This window comes from Chaetodon auriga, chromosome 23 (genome assembly GCF_051107435.1).
Source record: "Chaetodon auriga isolate fChaAug3 chromosome 23, fChaAug3.hap1, whole genome shotgun sequence".
Classification (NCBI taxonomy): domain Eukaryota; kingdom Metazoa; phylum Chordata; class Actinopteri; order Chaetodontiformes; family Chaetodontidae; genus Chaetodon; species Chaetodon auriga.
The window spans coordinates 8,819,664-8,842,215 of NC_135096.1; the positions used below are offsets into that span (position 1 = coordinate 8,819,664).

Here is a 22,552-nt window from a genome sequence, read left to right on the forward strand (position 1 = left end):
CAATTTTTTTTTCTTTTTTTCCCCCAAATCTGAGCTGCACAACAACTTTTTATTGCATTTTTAATGAACGCATGTCAAGCACAGAATACGTATTAAAATAGCAACTTTTAAATCCCATTCTCATGTTTTCTGTCCATAGACTTTATGGAAGAAAAACAACATGAACAAAAGCTGCAATTTTGTTGAAATAAAGTGCTTCTTGAGCAGCTGAAGATGAATTCTCCACTATATCATTCTTTACTGAACAAATAAAGAGATCCTCAAATAGATTTATTTTTGAATGACATTTGGTTTAAGGTTCACATATTCACTGATCATTGAAGAATTGACACCGCTTAATAGCATCAAACAAATCAAATCATGGATCATTCTATTATCGTCCTTTAATTCAATTTCATGCAACGCTAAAATGTAGACAAGAGGGAACATAAAGGACTAAAATGAAGGCAGAGACAAACCTACTGTCACTGTTAAGCCAGTAGTTGGAGATGGCCCATAGATGTGGGCCAGTTCTCAGCTCACCCAGCATGGACCAACAGTTTCTGCTGAAGCTTGTGTGCCCCCTAGTGTATATGGATCCAGCCTTCATCTTGAATTCTTGCTTCTGATATGGGCTTCTGTTGATTTATACTATGGCGTCGTCTAAAGTAATTGTTTTTCATTGATGATGGTGAACACGAGCAGTTCAGGGGTATTAGCATGTAGTCCTGCCTACTGTTTAACTCATTATATTAGAGTCGAAAAGCAATAATGCATTCCACAGTGTCAAGCTTTCATTCTGTTTGGACATTCTGCAGATAAACCTTCTGTCCCCTTCTGTGTCATGATTTGTGCATTTAAAATACAGTAGATTATATGGAGAGAATTAATTCACGCTGAATATATAAATGACCTTTTTGTGAATGTTTATTGATCGGGAAAAAGCAGTAAGAAGTTCAGGCGTATTCAGGAAAGCGTCACCATCGAACCCTGTCCTCTTCATGTCTAAAAACACCAGCAGGGTTCAATCAGTAAAAGTGAACAAAGGATGGACGATAAGGAATGTGTCTCTATGCTGGAGACATCTGCTAAAGCCACAGAAATTACTGATTGAAAAAAAAAAGGGGAAATATTTTTGGAAAAACATTGATTTTCGACTCGCACCTTTCTTCCTGTATCTCCACACCGAGCTCGTGGGCCTACTTCAAGCGAGCTGCCAGCTTCAGCAGCAGTCTGAGCTGCTCATGTTGGTTCTCAATGACTGAGCTCAGCTTTTGGGCCACATTGCTTTTGCAATCTGGGGAAGAGTTTAGAAATTAATTTGTTATGAGTCAAGTTATAATACTGTCAAAGTAACAGAGGTAGTTTCAATTCAAATTAAAAACAGAAACCTTTTTCATCTTTGAAAATTTACAATAGCAAATGACCAAATAGTAAAAGTTGAGGTTTGTGGACTCACCTCCATCTGTGGGTTTTGGAGCTGTGGGAACATGAATGTTGAACATTACAACAACATAGTTATGTTCGGGGTCGCTTAAAGAGCGCATACCCCTGCAGGACTGCATGATCATCTGACTGTATTATTTTAATAGAAAAGAACTGCAATCTGCATCCAAAGACACACAGTGAGAGAGATGATGCTGATCGAAGCAATTCAGAGCCATAACCACCAAGTTACGGGTGTTTGAACGTCACGTTTCTGTTAGACCACCTAAGGCCATCAGGACATGCTGGATCACGCCATTGATGTGTGCTCTTGTTATATATATTTGGCTGCTATTGGACAACTGTTATAGAAATGGTAGTTCTACGCCACAGGGTTCAGAAGTTTGGGTGTTTGCTGGAACATTAAATGCATCTGCACATGGCCACATGGTGGTGCTATCCACAACAAAATATCATCATCCACCAAATCTGAACGTTAAGTAAAATATTCAGCATAATCACAGATCAAGTTCTAACAACTCACAGTCAGGGAATGAATGAGGATTCTCTGTTATCTCACAAGCTGTCATTGACTTGATGAGCTGTTGCTGGACAAGTTACTGGTTTTGTTGATCAATTTTTCCCAAAATACTTCTGTTTGGAATTATGACCTCCCCATAGCCAATGACCCAACTGCGCCTACTGAGCCACATGTGCTTACATCATGTGAATTTATCATGTTCAATTCAAGAGAGCTACTTTATCACTGTCTCTGGCAAAGAATGTTTCAGATCCATCTACAATTTAAGACATGAAATAACAATATAAACATAACCAATGTACAACAGATTTAATTATATTTAACAGGAAAAAACCTTGAACGAATAATTTTACCTGGACGGACAGCATCCTCCAGATTGAACCCAAAGCTGTCTAAGAACACAGACACAAGAAATCTTAAAATGAGCGTGACTTTACTGAACATCTCTAAATGAATGTCTTCTTGTTATCGTGAAAAAAAATCAGTTGTTTGTTTTACTAAATATAACTCAATCAAGCCCTACAGACATGTGATAATATGGGGTTTGAATATGAACACGAATCTGTCACTTATCAATATCTCAAGAATTAGCAAGAAATGAGCAAGTTGAGGTTTTGTGGACTCACTTCCTCCACCAGGCCGAGAGGTCTGAGCATCTATGGAACAGACGAAGTCAGTATGACAGTATGTTCATCATCATCATCAAACTATAACATATCCACAGGCTGTAATTGAACTGAAGGGATTCACACTAAACAGTGTGTCAGCACTCTTGGATACCGTTGCTTGAAAATTGTCTGCATGAATGCATGAATTGATTTATTTGGCCGGAGGCAATGAAAGCTAAGTCCAGCAGATGATAATCATTATCTTCACATTAGCTGTGAATTGCAGAGTATGAGCTCTGATCAACTCAAGGGATGATAGTAACCGCATGAGACGACTGAAATGAATGCTGATGTTGAGAACACGATAACCCGATCAACTTTAAAAAGGTGGTCTGACCGTCTTGTTAAATAACCCAATGAAGGTCTTGTAATGTTTCAGCCATATCTCTAACATTAAGTCTTGAAAACTTTATTGACAAAAATGGTGTTAAAAGCATCTGGACAATATTTAAATCAGCACAAAAAAATCACGTGATCTAACGAGGCCAAATATCAGTTAATGCAGCTTTTATTATAACCAACACTGGCCTAAATTACTGCTGTCATCTGTATTCAATCCATATTACTTATCCATAAATGAGCTTTACCTGGACTAAGAGCATCCTCCAGATTGAATCCAAAGCCATCTAAGAAAACCAAATACAAAAGAAAAATTATAGGTCATCATTATTTAATCAAAGTGTTAAAAAGGCATTGAATCTGAATTGGTATGACATTTGTACACTCACTTCCTCCAATGGATTTAGTAGGTTTGGGTCTCACGGTTGGGGCTCCTGTAACATAGAGATGCATAAACAAAAGGCCTGAATGTGCTCACTATTTCGTGCTCCTGCATACCTGAGGCTCTTGTCATTGGATTCCATAAGATTGCAATAATAGGCCTCTTTATGTTAACAATGGCAGAACTTTAAAAAAAAATTAAAGCATAAATTCGACTTGAATAAAGGACAATGAAATGGTAGAAAATGCTACATACATGTCCAAGGTTTCATTTCTGATCTGTCACTGATCTGCTACTCACCACTGCCACGAAGAATATCATACACACTGAATCCTGTTTGAGAAAGACATGAAAAACAAAAGGTTACCGCCCATCTGAAGGTCCACTCCCTGCCAGCCAACATCAAGTTTCGTGATGTTGTGAAACTCAACAGCTGAGTTTCCATACATCAACTCATGGCCGGATGAAGTTTTGGGGATTTGTGGTTGATACTGGGAAAATCAGGGTGTGGTTCTGTGAAGTCCTGCTCAGACCATATAAGCAGTAGAACATTTGGCTATTAAACAAATATAGTGACTTTAAAATGCATTTCAGCCTATATTCAAATTTGATGTGCACACTCACTGCGCTTAGATCGGTGAAGAGCTTCTCCATGATTGGGATCTGTGAGTATGGAAACATCATCAAGTACATCAAAAACCAGATCACAGCAAAGGAGCAAGAAGCTGAAAGACAGCCTGAAGGTATAATTACAGATGTCTAAAGAATTAATATCTGATTAATTGCATTAACAAAGAAAGTTACAAGCTATTATAAAGTTGCTATACTCACTTAAACACCTGCATTTGTCTCAAAGGTTACTATGAAGTGTACTAGCTACCTACAAGGGCCCTAGAGGCCCCAGGCTGTGTTAACTAGACAGTATTAGTGTCCATAAATCAAAATGCTGCATGCATGGGCTGCTGTGACAGGGTGGTGCCGTAATGACTTGGGTGGTAGCAGAAGTGGTGCAACGCTGATGTGTTAATCTGTTGTGATCAGCTGTCAGTATCACAGTAGCTCTCCCTCAAGCAGGTCATGTTGTTGTTGTTTCCACCAGTCAGCAGCCTCATTAGGACAGCAATTAGACATGGCAGCCTTACTCATGTTCCAAAGTGTTTTCAACATTGCTCATCTCGTCCCAACTCATCTCATCTCTTTTCATACCTTAATCCCACTAAACCACAAACAGATTCAGTTCATGCTTGTAGGATCTCCTGCCAATGCAACAGCCACAGATCCTGTTTGTGCTCTTTTAGATTATGCATAAAACCATTATCTCTTCATTCAAATGCATTGATACCCGATGATGACCTGAGTGTTCATATCAAAATTATTTTAGTCTCATTAAAATGGACTTGTAAGGACAGTTTTGAGCAGCGATATAATGCTAAAGTAAAGGTCACTCACCATTATCATCTTGGTCAGATCCTGGAAAAGAAGGACAAGCAATATCATTACAAATCAACATCACTGGCAGAAAGAGTTGGAGCCTTCCCGAACAGGAAAACATGACATCTTTCCTGATGTGAGTTGTGTTCAGTCCTGTCCTTTTTTTCCCATTAATCTGAGGCCTGTCTGCTCAGTGCCACGATGTTGCAGAGTGTCATACAGTTCAGTACAGCTGTTGGTTTCCATGCAGCACTGACTGACACTTTGAGCAGCTTTGGACACCAGATGTGTACGCCAATACTTCTTGACCAAGATCTAAATGGATCGTGATGAGAAATTCTGAAAATGTATTGACAACATGAACCGCGTATCAAGCACCTCATCAGAGGTAAGCCTGACAGGGTGTTTGAGCGGTTTTCCAAGCTGAGATCTCCTGTGTAATAAAAAGCTCTCTGTAAATATTAACTACAACAAGAATCCAGTGTTCATAAAAAAAAAACTGCATAAACTGTCTGTAAAGGTATCACCTTCAAAAGATAAACCGATAGCATCACTATGCAGTGATCACAGTTTTGTCCAACAGTCATCTTACCTTTCACCATCACTGTAACGACAAGCAGAAGGAAAGCGAGCTTCAAACCAGACCTCATTCTGACCAGAGCTTTGAGCTTTTCTTCACCACGACTTAAGACTGACTTCTGGAAAATTTGCCGATGCAGCTGCCGTGTGCTGCTCACTGTTTTGACTCCGAGCTTTTAAAGAACAGACGAGGTGTGGCGTTCGGAGAGGGCTGTTGCAAAAGGTGGATTGCGAAAAAATGCTATCAACAAACCTGACAAAAACAAATTTGTTACAAACAAACGGTCAAAACAGAACAATTATTGGTGAGAATGACACAATCAGTCTGTAATTACTGGATGTATACCATGAACAGAATTTACACCCATCTCTGTTATACAGCACTTGATAATAACCATGTATTTTTAATGTTTGCATGAATTACAATGTATTATTCATTCCAATGCTTTATTTCTCCATAAAAAATACAAAACATGATTTATATAGCACTTTTTGAATTCTCTTGCTCTGTTTACAGCATCAAAAATTAGGTTAAAAAACCACCTAACGCTCTTGATGCCAAGGGTAACCTGTGCAAGCCTCCCCTGAACTGCTGCGCCATCTGAATCCTTTACAGAAGAGAAAACAAGACAAAATCTATGAAAACAAGAATATTACAGACAGATTACAGAATTCTAAAGAGTAACTTTTGCATAGCAGGTGATGTTGACATTATGATGGCACAGGGTAAGAATTCAAATGTTAAAGCAATCCTTCCACTCAATGTCAAGATATTTTACCAGAAAGTCAAACTTTTAGCCTGTTAGTGAAGGAAGAGGGACATTAATAGGATTACCCAGCCAGAAGGATTCATTCTCAATGCATGTCCAAAATGTAAATACAACCCATCCAGTAGTTGTGGAGATATTTCAGTCTAAAAGTTCCACATCTGGAGAACTTGGATACCAGTGGAGCAGAAGTAATCCTCATAAATTCTCCTTCCACCTGAAAACAAAAGCTCCACAAACGTATTAATGCTGTCTGCTAAATATTCTGCAACCTTTACACTGCCACATTTTAACCCGGAAAAATGGAAACTACATACCACAGGTGAGCTCCAATGGTCATATGTGTCATTTTGGGAGTCACTGACAATCAACTTATTCAGTTGTTGAGGTATGAGGACGTGTTGGTTCAGAAGATACTTGAATCCCAGTTGTGGGGCTGTTTGTGAAGACAGTGGGAAGCAGAAAACTTCTGGCAGCATCTCTTTGAAGCTACAATATTCAATTCACCCAGCAATGTGAAAGTGCTGAATGGAACAAATGTGGTGGCCCTGGGGGTGAACATATCTGGTCTTTTCTGGTTGGCTTTTTTTTTTTTTTTTCTTTTTTTCCAGGACATTGAAGGGTGGAGCTGAGACCATGTCAGAAATTAAAAAATAGGCTGGGATCAGGAGTCCATAAATCAGACCTCTTCTCACACTCTTACCCTGGCCTGTTCTCTGTACTGCATGTCGTCCCTATCTGTGACGATTGAAGAGTGGTAGGAGAACTTTTGCAGGTGGCAGTTACCTGATTTACGTGTTGAGTCTGCAGTGCAGAGAGTGAAGAGGAGGGGAGTCGGGACTGTTGTAGCCTGCAGGGCTGCCGTGCCGCAGACAAACATGTCAGACTCACAGTGCTGTATGTGTGCAGAGACTGCAGACAATGGGGCTTGAGCAGATATAGTTTAGATCACTCACCCACTTTCAGTCCTCAATAGGCTCTTCAGACTCCAGTGTTCAATTCACTCAGCTCCCTCTGCACATTCGTCAGCTCATCTTTATTTCCTGACTTAAAGACGGTCTTTTTTTTATTGAGGACATCCTTTATGTCAGGAGTAATCCAGGTTTTGTTGTTGGAAAAACACCATACAGATGTGGTGGATTCCCCATGCAAGAAGTTTATGTAGCCCATCACCCATTGCACAATGTGTGAGGCTGTCAGTCTTCCCCATGAGCACAACAAAACATCTCCCACACACCCCAGCACTCCCCCGTTCTTCTTCGTCCTCTCCTCTGTCCTGTCTACCCACCATATCTGGAGACAGTCCAACACAGTGGTCGTGTCTCGAGTTTGCATGGTTAGCTCCCTGAACAGCATAATGCCACGCTCCCTCTGGTGCTCAGTCAGCAGTGCCACCTCTTGCATCATGTTTGAGAGAGATCTTACATTTCCTATGATGATCAAAGGGAGGACTGTTTTTAAATTTTTTTTTTTGTCTGGACTCAGACCCCGCTATCTGCTGGTCTCCGGTGTAGACAATAGGGCCATGGTGGCCATTTTATTATTAGGAATGGATTTTTTTTTTTTATTTATCATAAATAAGACTTTTCTGTGTAGGACATGTTATGTCCCTTAGCTCAAGAATCATGTGACCCTGCTCTCTCAACAGAAATCATGCAGTCTGCAGTCGATGTTCGCCTCAGCACATTTCATGGTCACTTGGCTGTTGTGTCAAAATGGTTCAGTGGTGGTTTGAGGTGTTGATTTGGCCTCAAAATTCCCCAGATCTCAATCCAGTCGAGCATCTGTGGGATGTGATGTACAAGTCCGATCCATGGAGGCCTCACCTCGCAACTTACAGGACTTGAAGGATCTGCTGCTAACATCTTGGTGCCAGATACCACAGCACAGCGTCAGGGGTCTAGTGGGGTCCATGCCTCGGTGGGTCGGGGCTGTTTTGGCAACAAAAGACGGACCAACACAGTATTACGCAGGTGGTCATAATGTTTTGCTTGATTGGAATATATTTCTCTGATGAAGTCAGATATCAGAAGCCACAATGTTTTCTTTCATGCAGCCACAGGCAATATGATGCTCAAATGTGTCCAGAATGGCCAGCTACATTATATGTGACAGCACGCCATGACTAAAGATTCAGTGGGGAACACAGATTCATCCTGACCAAAGTGCCACACATGACTGAGGAATGAAAATAAAAAAAAACCCTGTTCTTCCCCCTAAATAATATGTGATTCATGGTCATTTCAAATCACGAGTAAAGGACTGAGAAGGGATGTTCACTCTGGGTGAGACTAATATCAAAATCTGATCTTGCCTCCTCAACAATATCAAAGAACACATTGTACTATCCATGTCTACAGAGCTGCCAGGGTTGACGTGATGTAAATTTCAGAATATGGTCGTCTCAGTGATGCTCTGTACTGTGATTTGATATGGTCTGTGTTTTCCTGGAATTTGGGCATTTTGAAAGCTGAAGGGGGATTACATTTTATGCTTAATTCTCACACAAAACGGCCACTTTAAAGGCTGATTCCAGCATTTGCAAACTATGTATTGGTGTGGGCATGCAAAAGTCAGGCTACCTTTGCTAAAATGTCTGACTGTGAGTAGTAATGAATTGAAAGTGAGTAAAAGATTGCCTGATTTTAAAAATGAAAAAATTCTCTTCACCATTTTAAGCAAGATCTGTGCATGATTTATATCCTGTACAACTTTAGAGTAAAAAAAAAAAAAAAAGGAGAGGAGCACCATGCAAAGGTTTTATCACCTCAAATGATTCGAGCTTTGACATAACCTTTACGAAGGGTCTCAGACCGCAATCAGCTGCTTAGGACCAAAGCTTGTTCACGGTCATCATGAGGAGAGGCCAGGTAATGCAAATGACCCTTCAAACCTTGTCCCAACAATCAACCGCCATATGCTCCACTAGCAGCTGCCACCTGTCAACAGGAGAAATGTCAAAATAAATCCAACTGAACTTAAGTTCTGTTATTTCATCTACAAGTTTAGATCATCTGAACAATCACTGCCAATGAACAACCATGACAATTGACAGAAGAATACTGTACATTTAACAGGTTCACAAGTACACTCCTGATAGATAATTAATCATTTTCAGTGAATCATTTAGTCATACTGTATTCAGGAATATTAACCTGCTGCACTCTGTTGGCAGTTTTCCTTTAAGCGTGCCTAACCAGTTGTTTAATCCACTTCTTGCGACTGTCTTTAGCTGGGGTTCACTTGGAAAGCATAATAACCACTACCTGAGAGCTTAACTAATAATCATGTCTAAGCACATCAAAAGAGCTTATGAAACACAGTACAACACATTACGTGACAATGGCAGCTTTCAGTTAGTTAAAAGTATCAAAATGAGGAGTCTGAAGTCTGTTTCTCTTGCATCATGCATACATTTACACAACTGAGTTAACTCACACATGCGGACTTTTTTAAGTGCATTATATACATTATAGTTAGGTTCTACTTTAAAAACACTGACTAAACGTCATAAAGATTGAAACTGATGAATGGTGGAGGTCAAGTAGAGACCAAGACGGAATTGATTTAAGAGCAAATTAACCATATAGTCAGACAATCAAACCGTGCAGCTCGGCATCTTCTGACGCAAATGTTTTGGGGGCGGAACCACAGAGGCTACAAATGCGATGAAGGCTGCGAATCGGACTCGTTATCGCGACGTACAGCTGAACTCGGAAGCGGAGTGATGTGGCTGATCGCAGTGCTGGTGCCTCTTGTTAGGCTGTATTGGTGCGGAATGAAGGTTCTTCTCTATCAGATGTTCAACAGATCGTTTACGCTCCCAGGTCTGGTCAATTTCTCATTCCTACATGTGTGTTAATCTGCTAATCTCTTCTTTTAGATTATAATTTTCCACTGCCAGCCATTCTTTCTTTTGCATGCAGCTCTCAGTGGAAATGTGACAGTTTACATAAAATATTCTGTCATTTATTGACTAACGAATTTCGTTAATAGAACCTGAGATAATTTTTTTATTTTTTAAAAATAAAAGTGGTATTGCTATTATTGGAAAACCCAGTCTGTGGAAAACATGCCTCTTGCCACATGTTGGCTTAAAGGTGAGTTTATTATCATGGTTCAAACATCTGTCTGTCCAGGGATAATGCTTGTTGCATAAAATCCACTGAAATGTGTGTATTAATTGAAAAACATATTGAGCAGAAAGCAATGTTTTTGTCTGTTCATGGATTACAAACATATGACGGATCCTTGCCTTCTTTTCATAACCACATCTTCTCAGTGAGGGCAAAAATAAATAAGCCAAAGTTAACGTTTTCATTTGGGGAACAGCAGTAGTTTGTCGCCATGACAATACTTGGTGAAAATATTTTCACAATATTACTAAGGATATTTTCTGATATTGAGATATATCACAACTGTAAGCAAAATTACGCATCAACTAATCAAAGGGATGCAGACAGCAGCGTTCCTCTATGGCCAAACTCTTTACATGTAATAAACAAAAGCCTTAATAACAGTTTAGTTCCTTTTTGAATTTGTAGATTGATAACATGAGATCATATAATCACAATTTCCAACATTATTTGACCTTTTCATTCAAATATGACCGACACAGAGCGTGAATAAATGCGCCGTAACAATATATGGTAATTATCCTAAAATGTATTTAATTACTGTTAATTGAATTACAGTGTATGTACACATAGAGAGACCTGCCTTCAAAAGTCATATAACTCTTAAGAATTTCAACCTCAAACGTCACTCTTAAGCTTGGAAGCAGTTGTTTGATAAAATCATCTCAACTCAGGGTCCCCAATGTCCAACAGGCTCTAGAGTTTGTTCAGTTGAAGTTGAGCCTCAACTGATAGGCGCCCACCTGCTGCAATGACCAGGAAATGTGACTAGAAGCTGTGGAAAATGTTGGTTCAATTGAATTTTAACAGCTTGCCTTAAAATAACTACTGTCTCATAGCACACACTCAAACTGCAGTGATGGTCTTTTGAATGTTACTCTTCTTAGCTTGTAATTTGAATTTGAACCTTTCACACAAGGAGGTTTTTTGTTGAAGCATGTGACGATGGTAGGGTGAGAAATTTGTATTACATTACACTTCAGGACAAAGACATGATTGTGTCCCCAGCCAGAAGAATTACACTCTAATCTCTTAGAGAATGCAGGCAGTCAATATCAGAGTGCAGTGGCTAGAAAGTAAAGTCCCAGAAGTCTTCTGATTAATTGCTATTAGTAGAATATCCCACACCATGACAAAAAGATAAAGTTTGACTGAAAAATCTGTTTTTATTTCAATCTTAAACTACACCGTAAAACCCAGAGTGCGCAAATGGGTCGAACGTGTCATAATTGAAGGGATCATTTTTAAATCCTCCTTCATGTAGTAAATTAAACTGAGGCACTAGTGACTGAGGCGCCTGACCACACCCAGCTTGTGATTCTGGGTTTGCTCAGAGGACTTATATCTTTCAGCCTATAGAGCCCACAGTAACAATGTTTCGCTCCTTCCAGAATCTACTTTGGGTTTATTCTTTTTTTACACGTGGTCATGTGTTTGACGAAAATCCTGCAGCCAACAAAAGATGCCATGTCTACATCAAACCATCACAGTCAAACATATATCAATCATTGGACTTGAACTAAACTGAGACTAACCCAAACAAGCTTTCTTCCTTCAGTGAGATTGCATTCTGGGAAGTAATATAGAACATAATAGTAGAGATATAATGGACTTGGCAGAGGGAGCATTGTTGCATTGCATGTGAAACAGATTTTCGAGAGATCAGATCAGACAGCAGCAACATGAAAGAAATTACACTTCCTGCCTTAACCTGATTTCTCACAGTAATCTGATTTGTTGTTTACATGTAAACATCGCAGAAAGGGTTTACAATACCATCTCAGTGTCGTCTCAAAAATAGCTAAAGTGTTTTTATCAACATCCTCAATTGTTTATTTCACTATTCTTGTTAGGTACTCATAAGTGAAGGCATCCAAGTGGATTGCTTACTGAAGGAACCAATGGAGGCTAAAAGCTCAGGACCTTCATGCTCTGGCCTCAATCTGGTTGCCCACCCACGGGCAAAAAGCAAAGTCTGGAAATACTTTGGCTTTGACACAGATGCAGATGGCTGCATATTGCACTGGAAACGGATATACTGTCGCGTATGTATGAGTCAAATTGCTTATTCTGGAAACACCTCCAATCTGTCGTACCACCTTGAAAAGAACCACCCTGTAGAGTTCAGTGAGTTTGTGAAGAGCAACACAGATCAGATGCGCGAGGCATTCGCCACAGCATTCTCCAGGATAAAGACTGAGCCGTCGGGTCTACATGTTCAGCAACAACCCCAGGACACGAACTTAAGGCAGAGCTTAGACTATGAAAACAGACGACACAATGATCTGACTGCTGCCATCATCAACTTCATCTGCGAGGGTTTGTATCCTGCATCTGTAGTTGAAGAGCCTACTTTCAAGACCTTAATGAGTACCGTCGATCCTGGCTACTCTCCACCTAGCAAAAGCGACCTCATAGTTAAAATGCTTCCTCAGATGTATTGCCGTACCCGGGATATGGTCTTTAGTGAGCTTACTGGGGTTGTGAACTGCGGTGTTACGACGGACCTTTGGCAAAGCCAAACCCAGAATAGAACATACATTTCACTGTCTATGCATTCAGTTAATTACAACAGTACAACTGGCTTCTCTTTGACCAACAAGTGCCTAAAAACATTTGAAGTACAAGAGGACAACACAGCGGAGAACATCACCAGAGCGATGTATGAAGCCTTTGTTGAATGGGGGATAACTCATAAAGTCAGCGGTGCCACCACAAATGGTTCAGTGGACATCGTTAAAGCATGCTCGCTCCTGGAGCTATCAGTGGAAATGCCTTGCCTTGGACATACCATCAACCGTGCCATGGATGAAGCTTTCCAGCTGCCGGGAGTCGACAACTTTTTGGGATGTTGCCGCAAACTTGTTGATCATTTTAGAGAACCAGCAATGTATCTGCTGAGGGATAAACAGAAGCAGCATGGCCTCACTCAGTGTGCACTCATCACAGACAGGTGTCGGTCATGGTTGGCCACATTGGCAATGTTACAAAGACTGAAAGAGCAACAGGTTGCTGTCACTGCAACACTTATAGAGAGTTCCAGCAACCATCATTTCAGCTTTGATGGTTCTGATTGGGCCTTGTTGGGGGGTTTGATTGAAGTCCTCCAGCCTTTTAAAGTTGTGACAAACATGATAACTTCTTGCAGGTATCCAACCATTAGCATGGTTAGGCCTGTGCTTCATATGCTGTTGAACAACACCCTCAAGGTCAAGGAAGGGGACCTCAAAGAGATCAGCATGACAAAAGAGGTTATCGCAAAGGTTCTATCAAGCACCTATTCTCAGAATTCACATCTCTCACAAGAAATTTCAACATTCCTCAACATTGCTACGTTCCTTGATCCTCGGTACAAGAAACTTCCTTTCCTGTCCACTCAGGAACGCTCCAAAGTTGAGGATAATGTCATCGAAGAGGCAAAAGCAATCCTTGAGAAGCAAACTGCTGAGCGAGCATGCCTAGATGATTTCTCTTTGGTAACTGATGAACCACCGAGCAAAAAGCAGACACCTCTAAGAGAATCTTCAGCCAGCAGTGTAACCCAAGACAATCCTTTGGCTGCCATATTTTGCCAGTCTGATGCAGACCAGAGCCAGGAGGAGCTGCATGCACAAGTTGTAGAGGAGCTGAGTAACTACAAATCACAACGAGTCCTAGGTCTGAATGAAGACCCTTTACTGTGGTGGTCGAGTCATGCACCCTTGTTTCCCACCCTCCCGAAGGTGCTCCAGAAGTATTGGTGTGTTCCTGCCATGAGTGTACCTTGTCACAGGCTGTTCAGCTCCTCTGGTACTGTTCTGTGCGGAAAAAGAAATCGTTTAGCTCCAGCTTTAGTCGATCAGCAGGTCTTCTTGTACGAGAACTCACGAAGCTACTATGAGCCTGAACCTTGCGAGGATGATTTGGACAATGTTTGGGAGGGAAACTGTTGTCTGGGTCAGCCGCTTGAATGACTGAAAGCTTTAAAGTGCAAAAAGTCAAAGATTTGTAATCATTTCAATCTATACCCTGCATACAGTAGCATTAACATTTCATGGATCTGCTAAAATGATCTTTCTTCAAGTTTTGGTCAATAATTTGCATGAAAATGGTTTGGCATATATTGTCGGCTCATTTCAGAAGAATTGTGTAATATTTTGGGGGAAAAGTCCTATCTGCTTTCTCTCAGAGTGAGATGAGAAGATTGTTATCTCATGTCCCCACATTAATTACAGAGCAAAGACTGGAAACAGGAGAAACGGCTAGCCTGTGCTGTCCAACGTTCAAAGACACACCTCCAAAGCCCACCCGTGGACTCCCATTTGTTTAATCTCTAAATGTAAATGTAAAAAACAACTGTTTAGCTCCTGTTGTTCAAGAAATAGCTCAAACACGTCGCTCGTTATAAAACCAAGTATTGTTGTTTATAGCGGTGTGGCTCTAGGTGCGCACACGTTGAAGACATAAGACACATGGTGTTAATTAGCAATTAGCTTTCGAGGTGTTGTTGGACTTTTTTCTGCTTTGAGCAAAGCCCGGTTGGCTGTTTCCACTCCTTGTAGTCATCATGCTAAGTTCACCTAACCACATCCTGACTCTGTACTTGACATGCAAAAATTACATTGATATAAATCTTCTTATCTCAGAAAGAAGGGAAAAAAAACAACCTAAAGACGGAAAGAGTGTATTAAAGCCTGTAAGTGAACTATACAAAAAACTGCAATGGTTGAAGTCACAATTTTACTTCACCATATGTCAATAAACTTACAATTTTGAGTTGTATACACTAAGAATTCTGAAAAATAAAAGTCATGCCAACTAATTATTTTGTAAGGATAACAAACAAAGCCAGTTCAGTTAACATGTTTATTAAAAAAAGAAAAAAAAACACTATAATACAACACTTAACACTTGACTTTCACATTTACTTGAACATTTTCAAAACAAGGATAATATTCACACAGCATTTTTTTTTTTTTTAAACTTACTGCTAAGCTGCCACGCCGGCAATCCTGTTGACTGTGGGCAGTGAGGAAGGTGCTTGATCATCTATGTGAGAACAGCCGTCTTGACACCTCTGGCCTGCCTCTCCTCTGGATCCGTGTCTTGTTGAAAGAGGACTTGATCAAACATAATATGTGAATTATGTTGTCATTTTGCTTATGACTAATGCAATACAAGCTGGATTGAGCACTATGAAGCTGATGATGTACACTACGTTTTAATCTGTCGTACCCGGTTCAGACGATGTTCATAAATTCAAACTGGTTGAAGCTCCGACACTGGACCAGACTGGAAAAAACGGAAACTGACCCAACTCTATTGTGCATGACAGTTAACCTGTGAATAAAAGTGCAAGATGCACCTTTTCTATATTAAAATGTCTAAAAAAAAGACTGACCCGTGTTATCTATTTCATTTAATTGTGGTTGTTCCTGGTTGTTAAAATTATTTTTTATTCCGATCCGATCAACACATTTCTTCACTCAGTGTTAAACATAAGACTTCCTGGTACATTCTGGTGCACCTCAAAATCTCTAATCTACAACGCTTTGTATGCAGAAGACTTCATATGTATTCAAGTACATGTGTAAACAAAGAAATCTATACCTAAATATCTGATCTGGACTCCAAATCAGTCGATACTTGGCTCCAATAAAAAATGTATCTGGATTTTAAGTTATTGGATACTCCATCTTTTGTTGCTGTTGTGATTGAGGGATCCATAGCAGCAGAAACTACATATTGTACATTCAAGGGAAAAGCCTCACAGTGTACTCACCAGGCTTGTCAGAAAAAGGTTCTCTGATTGGTCACAAACGATTATGGTTCGACCCTGAAGACTTGTTTTCCTTCAGTGCAGTGCAATTTATCTGAAAATCAAAGAAAAGAATCCAAGAAACCAGTGATTAAAGGCTTATTTATGACCGCATTCATGACTTCCACCATGGCATCTGTTGGCAAATACAACAACAGTGGGGATTGTTCGACTTCATAGACATAACATAGCGTACACAGTCCACATATTTTAACCTTCTGTTTTTAATCCATGTCAGTCAATTGAAAGAGTCCATTTTTGATTGATTAGCATTGACCTGGACTGGTTGGACTTCCATTCTCTTGCTTTAAATGCTACGTGGCAGCATCTTACAAGTGAACTGCTGCAACTGGAAATGAAGGATTGCATCATGTTCTCATGTGGTCCCCTCTCTCCTCCTACACAGTCTTATCCAAGCAAAATGGAAGGGTTGCCATTGTGACTGGGGGGACCAGAGGAATGGGTTTTGAGACAGCGAGACACCTGGCACACCTGGGCATGCATGTTGTCATAGGTAGGCTCCTGTCCAATCATATGCCTTTAGCCAGATAATGAGTCCAGCTTTAATTAGCAATTTTCCTCTTAATTTTTGGCATAAATAAATGCTGCAAATGAAGTCAAAAGTAGACACTGCACCGTAACTGTGAAAAATCCAAATTTTATTAATGCACTCAACAGGGGGGCCTTTAATTTGTGCTGTCCTCTTTTCAAAGTTCTGTTTTTGGGGCATTTGAGAATCTTATAAATTGAGGGATTGATCTGAAATGCATATCTGCTGGACATCTGCCAACAAGCCTCTCTGATCTCCATCATGTCCAGCTGGGAACGAGAGAGAAGAGGGTGCAGCAGCTGTCAGGATGATTCAAAACGACGGCAGCCAAGGGAAAGGTAATCATCTGTCTGCCTCCATCTCTGTCTTTAGTCACATATGCCATATTTGCACTTTTTTTTCTTTTTTTTTTAGCCAAAAACAAAACATTTTATCAAATAGTCTGGCACAAAATGTCAAGAGCCTTCAAACCAGCTGCAGATTTTAAGTTTGCTGCATTTGAATCTATGTATAGAAGTTAAGACATCATTTTGACTCAATTATTTGGCTTCAATGAAATTCAAGAAGACCTACAATATGCCGACGTTAACTGTGGAGGTGGCGAGCTAAAAACGCCGCATAAGCATATGGCATGAGTGACACTAACCCATACTTCATGACATTTCTGAGACATCGCTGACAGAGAAAATCGACGTTTGAGTTCTGCTCATACCATGGTTTAAGTGAATTTCCATCTGAACACAAGAGAGAGAGCTGCACAAACAGGTCAGCGTAATGACAGCCATCACGCAATATCCACACAAAGAGCTCTTTGTTTCAGTCCAACTGTGGGTGGCAAGCAGTGCTAATTACACCAGTAATTGACTGAATTCTCAGTAGGCTTTTTCACGTGTTTCTGTACGTCGACATTCTCTACCGTGGCCTTACTCAGTGCTTGAGCAAGTGCCTCATGAATGACACTCCTGCAGCTGCTAAGAAATAAGACCGTACCAGGGTTTAGAGAGCTTCCAGAGCTTTAATTCCTGAGGTCATATATATTGCAGATTTAAAACTGATATGCTTTTTCAGCTCCAGTTTACCCTTTGAGGAACTTAATGCCAGTGGTTAATTGACTGTGTAATGTGAATGAGTTCGCTTTTTAGTGACAAACCCACCAAGAGTAATCGCAACCTCTGCTGTTCGTCTTAAAACTTCAGAGCTTCTTAACCTCTTTCAGTCCATTGTTTTGGTTTTAAAGCCCACAAACACTGCTCTTATCAAGGTAAGAGACACCCTGGTTAACACAGTGAAGCATATAAACTACTCCATTACAAGGAGAAATCCTGCATTTAAATTTCTACTAAGAAGTATTAGCAGTTATTATTGATATTGTTACTGATTGCTGTCAGTATTAAAAGCATCAAAAATAAAAGCATCCATCATTCAAATATATTATAAAAGGTATTTTTAGATTCTTAATACTGATGCATACATGTGTAAGCAGCACAGTTATAGCTCGTGGCTAGTTTTAGCTACATTATGCACAGTTAGCTAGTTTAGTCCTGTATTTCTCAACCGAATAATGATAATGATAATAACTATTAGTATTATCATCATCTAATAGTTCCCTCTGATATACAATATGGTGGAGTAGAAGTTTAATGTAGTATCTAATCCAGTACCAGTATGTCAGAACTGTACTTCAGCACTGTTCTAAAAAAAAAAACAAAAAACGATTAATTCGTGATTGCACCGATCAGCAATCGTTGGCTAGATACTCACAAGTCAGTGCAGACAGAACTAGTCTGCAAGATGCTCGTGACCATTGTATCACAGAAATATTTCAGATGAATTTCTGAAAAACTGTGCCTGAAATGCTTCTTTAAAAACTGTCAGGTCAGAAATCATACATCTGTTCATCTCTTCAGTCAGACAGAGCTCAGGAGTCTGTGCTAACGTGGCTTTTCTGTTGACAGCTGAGTTTATGTTTGTCGACCTGACCTCGCTGAAATCCGTGCGACAGTTTGTGCAGAAGTTCAAAGACAAAGGTCTCCCCCTCCATGTCCTGGTGAACAACGGTAGGCTGCTTTCATTGTCTCTGTGAATGCCTGACAGGCTGTACTCAAATTACATTTTCAGGTGCTTGGTTAAACACAATTTATACTGAGGGATTGCATGTGCATTGTTCTCTGTTATTCTCTCATGTAGCTGGAACCATGTTGGTTCCTGAAAGAAAAACAGAGGACGGCTTTGAGTTCCACTTCGTACTCAACTACCTCGGCCACTTCCTGCTCACCAAACTGCTGCTGGATATGCTGAAGAAGGCAGGAAGACAGGGCTGCTGCTCCAGAATCGTCAACATGTCCTCTGCTACACACTATGCAGGAATTATGGACATGGAAGACTTAAACAGGAGGTAAGAGGAACGATGGAAACCCTGAAACGAGGCAGTGGCACAAACACTAAACACTGCAGGGTGAATAATACATTCGTATCGTCGTCTGTTGCTCTGAAAGAAATAACTCCCGTAAAACTAATGGTATTCCCACCAGCATCAGCACACTGTGCAGTTACAACCAAATGTGTTGTGCTGCATTCTGTTGTTAACTGATTGTGCAACTAGTTTCATAATTTCCCTGCGATTGGCAAATCAGATTTATTTCTTCTTAGAATCAGTGTTTTTTTTTTTTTTTTTAAGAAAAGCAGAGTGCAGTGTGTGGTCTCTTCTAGTTGAATATCCTGCAGTTACTCCTTTTCATGGAAAATTGCCTCACAGATAGCACAAAGAGGAATACAGAGGAGCAGAGTCTGGAGCTCGGCTGCACTTTGAGATCTGACTCATGGCTTTTCCTCATCTCGGGAAATGAGTAGATGTTGTCTCTGTAGTGCGTGTCGAAACAGTTTGCAGGCTATGATTAGCACTATGCTCAAAAATATTGTCTACACTCTTGGTGTCAGCCTTAAAATCAACATAGACAACTGAGCTCTGAACTGTAATCGACCGTCACGTCTCGGTGTGAAGCTGACAAAGCGATACGCCACATTGAGAATTTGCGCTCATTTCAATGACAGCATGATTCCAGAGTTAACCTACACACTGGCACACCCTCCCTCTCTCTTCCTATAGAATATGCTACAGTTCCCATGGCGCCTACTCCCAAAGCAAGTTGGCTATGGTCCTCTTCACCTACTACCTGCAGGAGCAGCTGATGGCCGGCGGCTTCCCGGTGATCGTCAACGCCGTGGACCCCGGCATGGTGGACACAGCGCTGTACGACAACCTGTGGACTCTCGCGCAGCTGCTGAAGAAGCCAGTGGCCAAGACACTGTTCAGGGTACATGTTTAATAGTACGAGTTGTCGTCTGTGTACAGTATCTATGCTCGTGTTTGGTGATATCTTGACTTTTCTGAAGCATGGGCATCACTAACAATTTGAACTGCTTTTTTTCCTGCAAAATGCAAGAAGGAAAAATATCAACGAAACAGCACATAATTTAGGATTTAATGTGCAAGACAGTTGAGCATGGCTGTTATCCTGTGCTGTGGACTGTCGGTATTCGATGCTTGAGCGAAGTAGAGCACCAGCTTTTACACACTGTGCAAAACAATCTGATTAATGAAATCAATGTGATACATCACCCAGCCTGATCCGGATTTCTGACGGTAACTTGTAACATGGCCTTCCTGATAAGTACACAGCCAGCACACACATTATGAAGAAATATGTATGGTGTCAGGTTTAGTCTATTGATATGAGGCTATCGTTAAATTAAACCACATCCTTCTGTAAAAGATGTTAAAATATATTTAAAATTAGTGATGGAAGGCCTGCCGGGCAAATTATGATGGACAGCTGCCACAGGGTCTTTAAACATGCAAAACCTCAAAGACAAGGGGGGGAAATATTACTTAAAATAAGAAAAAAGTATATTTATATCTAGTCCACCGACTTCTCAAAGCCCTTTACAACTCATGCTGTGTTCACACACACACACACACACACACACTGATGGCACAGGTACCAGGAGCAATCTGAGGTTCAGTATCTTGTCCAAGAGGCCAGGGATCGAACCACTGACCAGAGTAGTGGACTATCTCCTCTGCCTTCTGAGCGGCAGTCACAGCAGTGCAGGCAGACTGACAACAAGTTCAAACATAAAAGTTCAAACATAAAAACTGCCTGGTAAGACTGAGAAATCTGAGGAGCACCTTTTCTTTAAACTCAACCTGTCGATGGTTCTTTTCTTCACGCATCTCCTTCTCAGACTCCAGCAGAGGGAGCATCCATTTCCATCTATGCTGCAGCTGCCTTGGAGATGGAGGGGGTCGGGGGCTGTTACCTGTACAACGGCGAGAAGAGGCAGTCCTCCGACATTTCCTACGACTCCGAGCTCCAAGCCAAGCTCTGGAAGAAGAGCTGTCAGCTTGTGGGCCTGTAGGAGGCCTGACGCAACCTGATGTGACCCACACCCTCCAGACTCATCTGAGAGAGGCTATCCAGAGCTTACTGTCTCACTTTACACTGTCCCAGCAATTAAATTCGCTGTGCTAAGAGCAAATTCTATGGCATACATTAAGTGTCACACTGTGTATACAATGGAAACTGTGAGCTACTCTTTATGGACATGGTTCTCCTTCTGCCCCTTCTGTTTTGTTGTTCTTGAACAAGTGGGATACAGAGTGAAATACCAAGTTCTCCATGTGTCAAATGCACTTGTTTTATTGACACTGATCCAGACTTTCGTAGTAAGTTTTTCCTAGTCAAGCACCTTTGTTGTGTTGAATAATCAGAGACAGTCTGATCACAGGAGCAACCGAAGTGCCTTTAAAGGTGCATGTTTAAGTCTACAGATGATTTTTTAAAACATATATTTTTGCACAGCCTCCATTTATGTTTCAATAAATGTGATGTCATGTGCGAGAATGTGAGTTGTATAAAATCAGGATTCAATATTTAAAAAATCCAGATTTTTTTCACCTGAACTTTGTTCAGACTTGTTAATGGAAAATATTCATATTGTGGAAATTAAGTTCTCGATATGTTTTTAAGAGTTTATTTCTATGTCAAAAATAAATAAATAACATCAGTTTTGGGGTAGATTTTCCCTTTGGATACCACTAAATTTAAGTTTTAGAATTTACTGCAGCCTTAATGAAAATCCGTTCTAACATATATTATGAATCCACATTTACATGCAGATTAAGAGAAATTATGTGGGAAAAAGAGCTCCCTCATACTAACAGCTCTAGCTTAAGTTGACAAAAACAAACAAACAAACAAACAAACAAACTCCAACATATTTAAGTATTGTGATACAATGGTAGCTTGAATCTGTGAAATACACTGAAATCATTTGTATTATGAGTATTTTGAACCATCAGGAAGGAAAATTATGCGTTTCCTTGATGAACTACTGCCATTAATTAATTAATGATCGGTTGTGAATTGGTTTGATTTAACATGCAGGTATCCAATCAGCAAAGGACTAATCAAACAGCCCCATCTGCCTGATAGGCCAAAAAGATCCGAAGAGACTTCTCAGCCAGACACCTGTCCTCCATGTGCAGGAGTTACTGTGTTATTTATCAAAGCTCTCAGTGTTATTGAGGGTGTTGTCCAGGTTGAAGGAGTTGTCTTACATTTCTGTTAGTATAAAAAGAGGACACATGACATGGTGTCTCTAATGTCCTTTGGTCTGTTGCTGATATGCCACCTCTCTCTACTGTGTTCATTTCAATTCATTCCAAATAAGTGTTCAATTTATTGATTGTATTTTGCACACTGATGGTTTACCGTGATCACTGTGAAAGATGCCTTTTTCCATTGTGTATTACTTTATAATATATGTCATGCCGACAGATTGAGAAAGATGCTTCATCGATGGCAAGAATATGTTAAATGCCAATAAAGAAATTGCCTTTGAGGGTCTGAGCCACTTGACAATTTTATTTTTTACCAAATAATAAAAAGGAGGCAC

General features: G+C 40.3%; 3 protein-coding genes across 3 annotated transcripts; 2 read left to right on the forward strand and 1 right to left on the reverse strand.

Moving 5' to 3' along the window:
- Positions 1-759: 759 nt before the first annotated feature.
- On the reverse strand, positions 760-5,517 carry LOC143316222 (uncharacterized). The gene is made up of 11 exons (XM_076724028.1): positions 5,358-5,517; positions 4,784-4,804; positions 3,959-3,997; positions 3,635-3,667; positions 3,342-3,386; positions 3,201-3,239; positions 2,572-2,601; positions 2,299-2,337; positions 1,439-1,459; positions 1,144-1,276; positions 760-984 (listed from the first exon to the last, which is right to left on the reverse strand). The coding sequence occupies exons 1-10, from the start codon at positions 5,413-5,415 to the stop codon at positions 1,179-1,181; spliced, it is 423 nt and encodes a 140-aa protein (XP_076580143.1). The 5' UTR covers positions 5,416-5,517; the 3' UTR covers positions 760-984; positions 1,144-1,178.
- A 4,309-nt stretch (positions 5,518-9,826) lies between these two features.
- LOC143316123 (E3 SUMO-protein ligase ZBED1-like) lies at positions 9,827-14,949 on the forward strand. Its single transcript, XM_076723859.1, has 2 exons — positions 9,827-9,938; positions 12,101-14,949. Exon 2 carries the CDS (start codon positions 12,149-12,151, stop codon positions 14,198-14,200), a length of 2,052 nt encoding a protein of 683 aa, XP_076579974.1. The 5' UTR covers positions 9,827-9,938; positions 12,101-12,148; the 3' UTR covers positions 14,201-14,949.
- Positions 9,839-21,844, forward strand: dhrsx (dehydrogenase/reductase (SDR family) X-linked). The gene is made up of 7 exons (XM_076723860.1): positions 9,839-9,938; positions 16,451-16,558; positions 16,864-16,932; positions 18,550-18,651; positions 18,782-18,989; positions 19,701-19,908; positions 20,840-21,844. Exons 1-7 carry the CDS (start codon positions 9,839-9,841, stop codon positions 21,011-21,013), a joined length of 969 nt encoding a protein of 322 aa, XP_076579975.1. The 3' UTR covers positions 21,014-21,844.
- The last annotated feature ends 708 nt before the right edge of the window (positions 21,845-22,552 follow it).

Bases quoted from the DNA above. Each gene is read 5' to 3' on its own strand.
- LOC143316222 (XM_076724028.1), bottom strand. From the start codon at position 5,415: ATGAGGTCTGGTTTGAAGCTCGCTTTCCTTCTGCTTGTCGTTACAGTG. The intron at 3,668-3,958 runs GTGAGTGTGCAC...TTTCTCAAACAG, and splicing joins TCTTCACCGATCTAAGCGCA to GATTCAGTGTGTATGATATT. The intron at 3,387-3,634 runs GTGAGTAGCAGA...TCTATGTTACAG, and splicing joins TGATATTCTTCGTGGCAGTG to GAGCCCCAACCGTGAGACCC.
- dhrsx (XM_076723860.1), top strand. From the start codon at position 9,839: ATGTGGCTGATCGCAGTGCTGGTGCCTCTTGTTAGGCTGTATTGGTGC. The intron at 16,559-16,863 runs GTAGGCTCCTGT...CATCATGTCCAG, and splicing joins GGGCATGCATGTTGTCATAG to CTGGGAACGAGAGAGAAGAG. The intron at 19,909-20,839 runs GTACATGTTTAA...TCTCCTTCTCAG, and splicing joins TGGCCAAGACACTGTTCAGG to ACTCCAGCAGAGGGAGCATC.
- LOC143316123 (XM_076723859.1), top strand. From the start codon at position 12,149: ATGGAGGCTAAAAGCTCAGGACCTTCATGCTCTGGCCTCAATCTGGTT.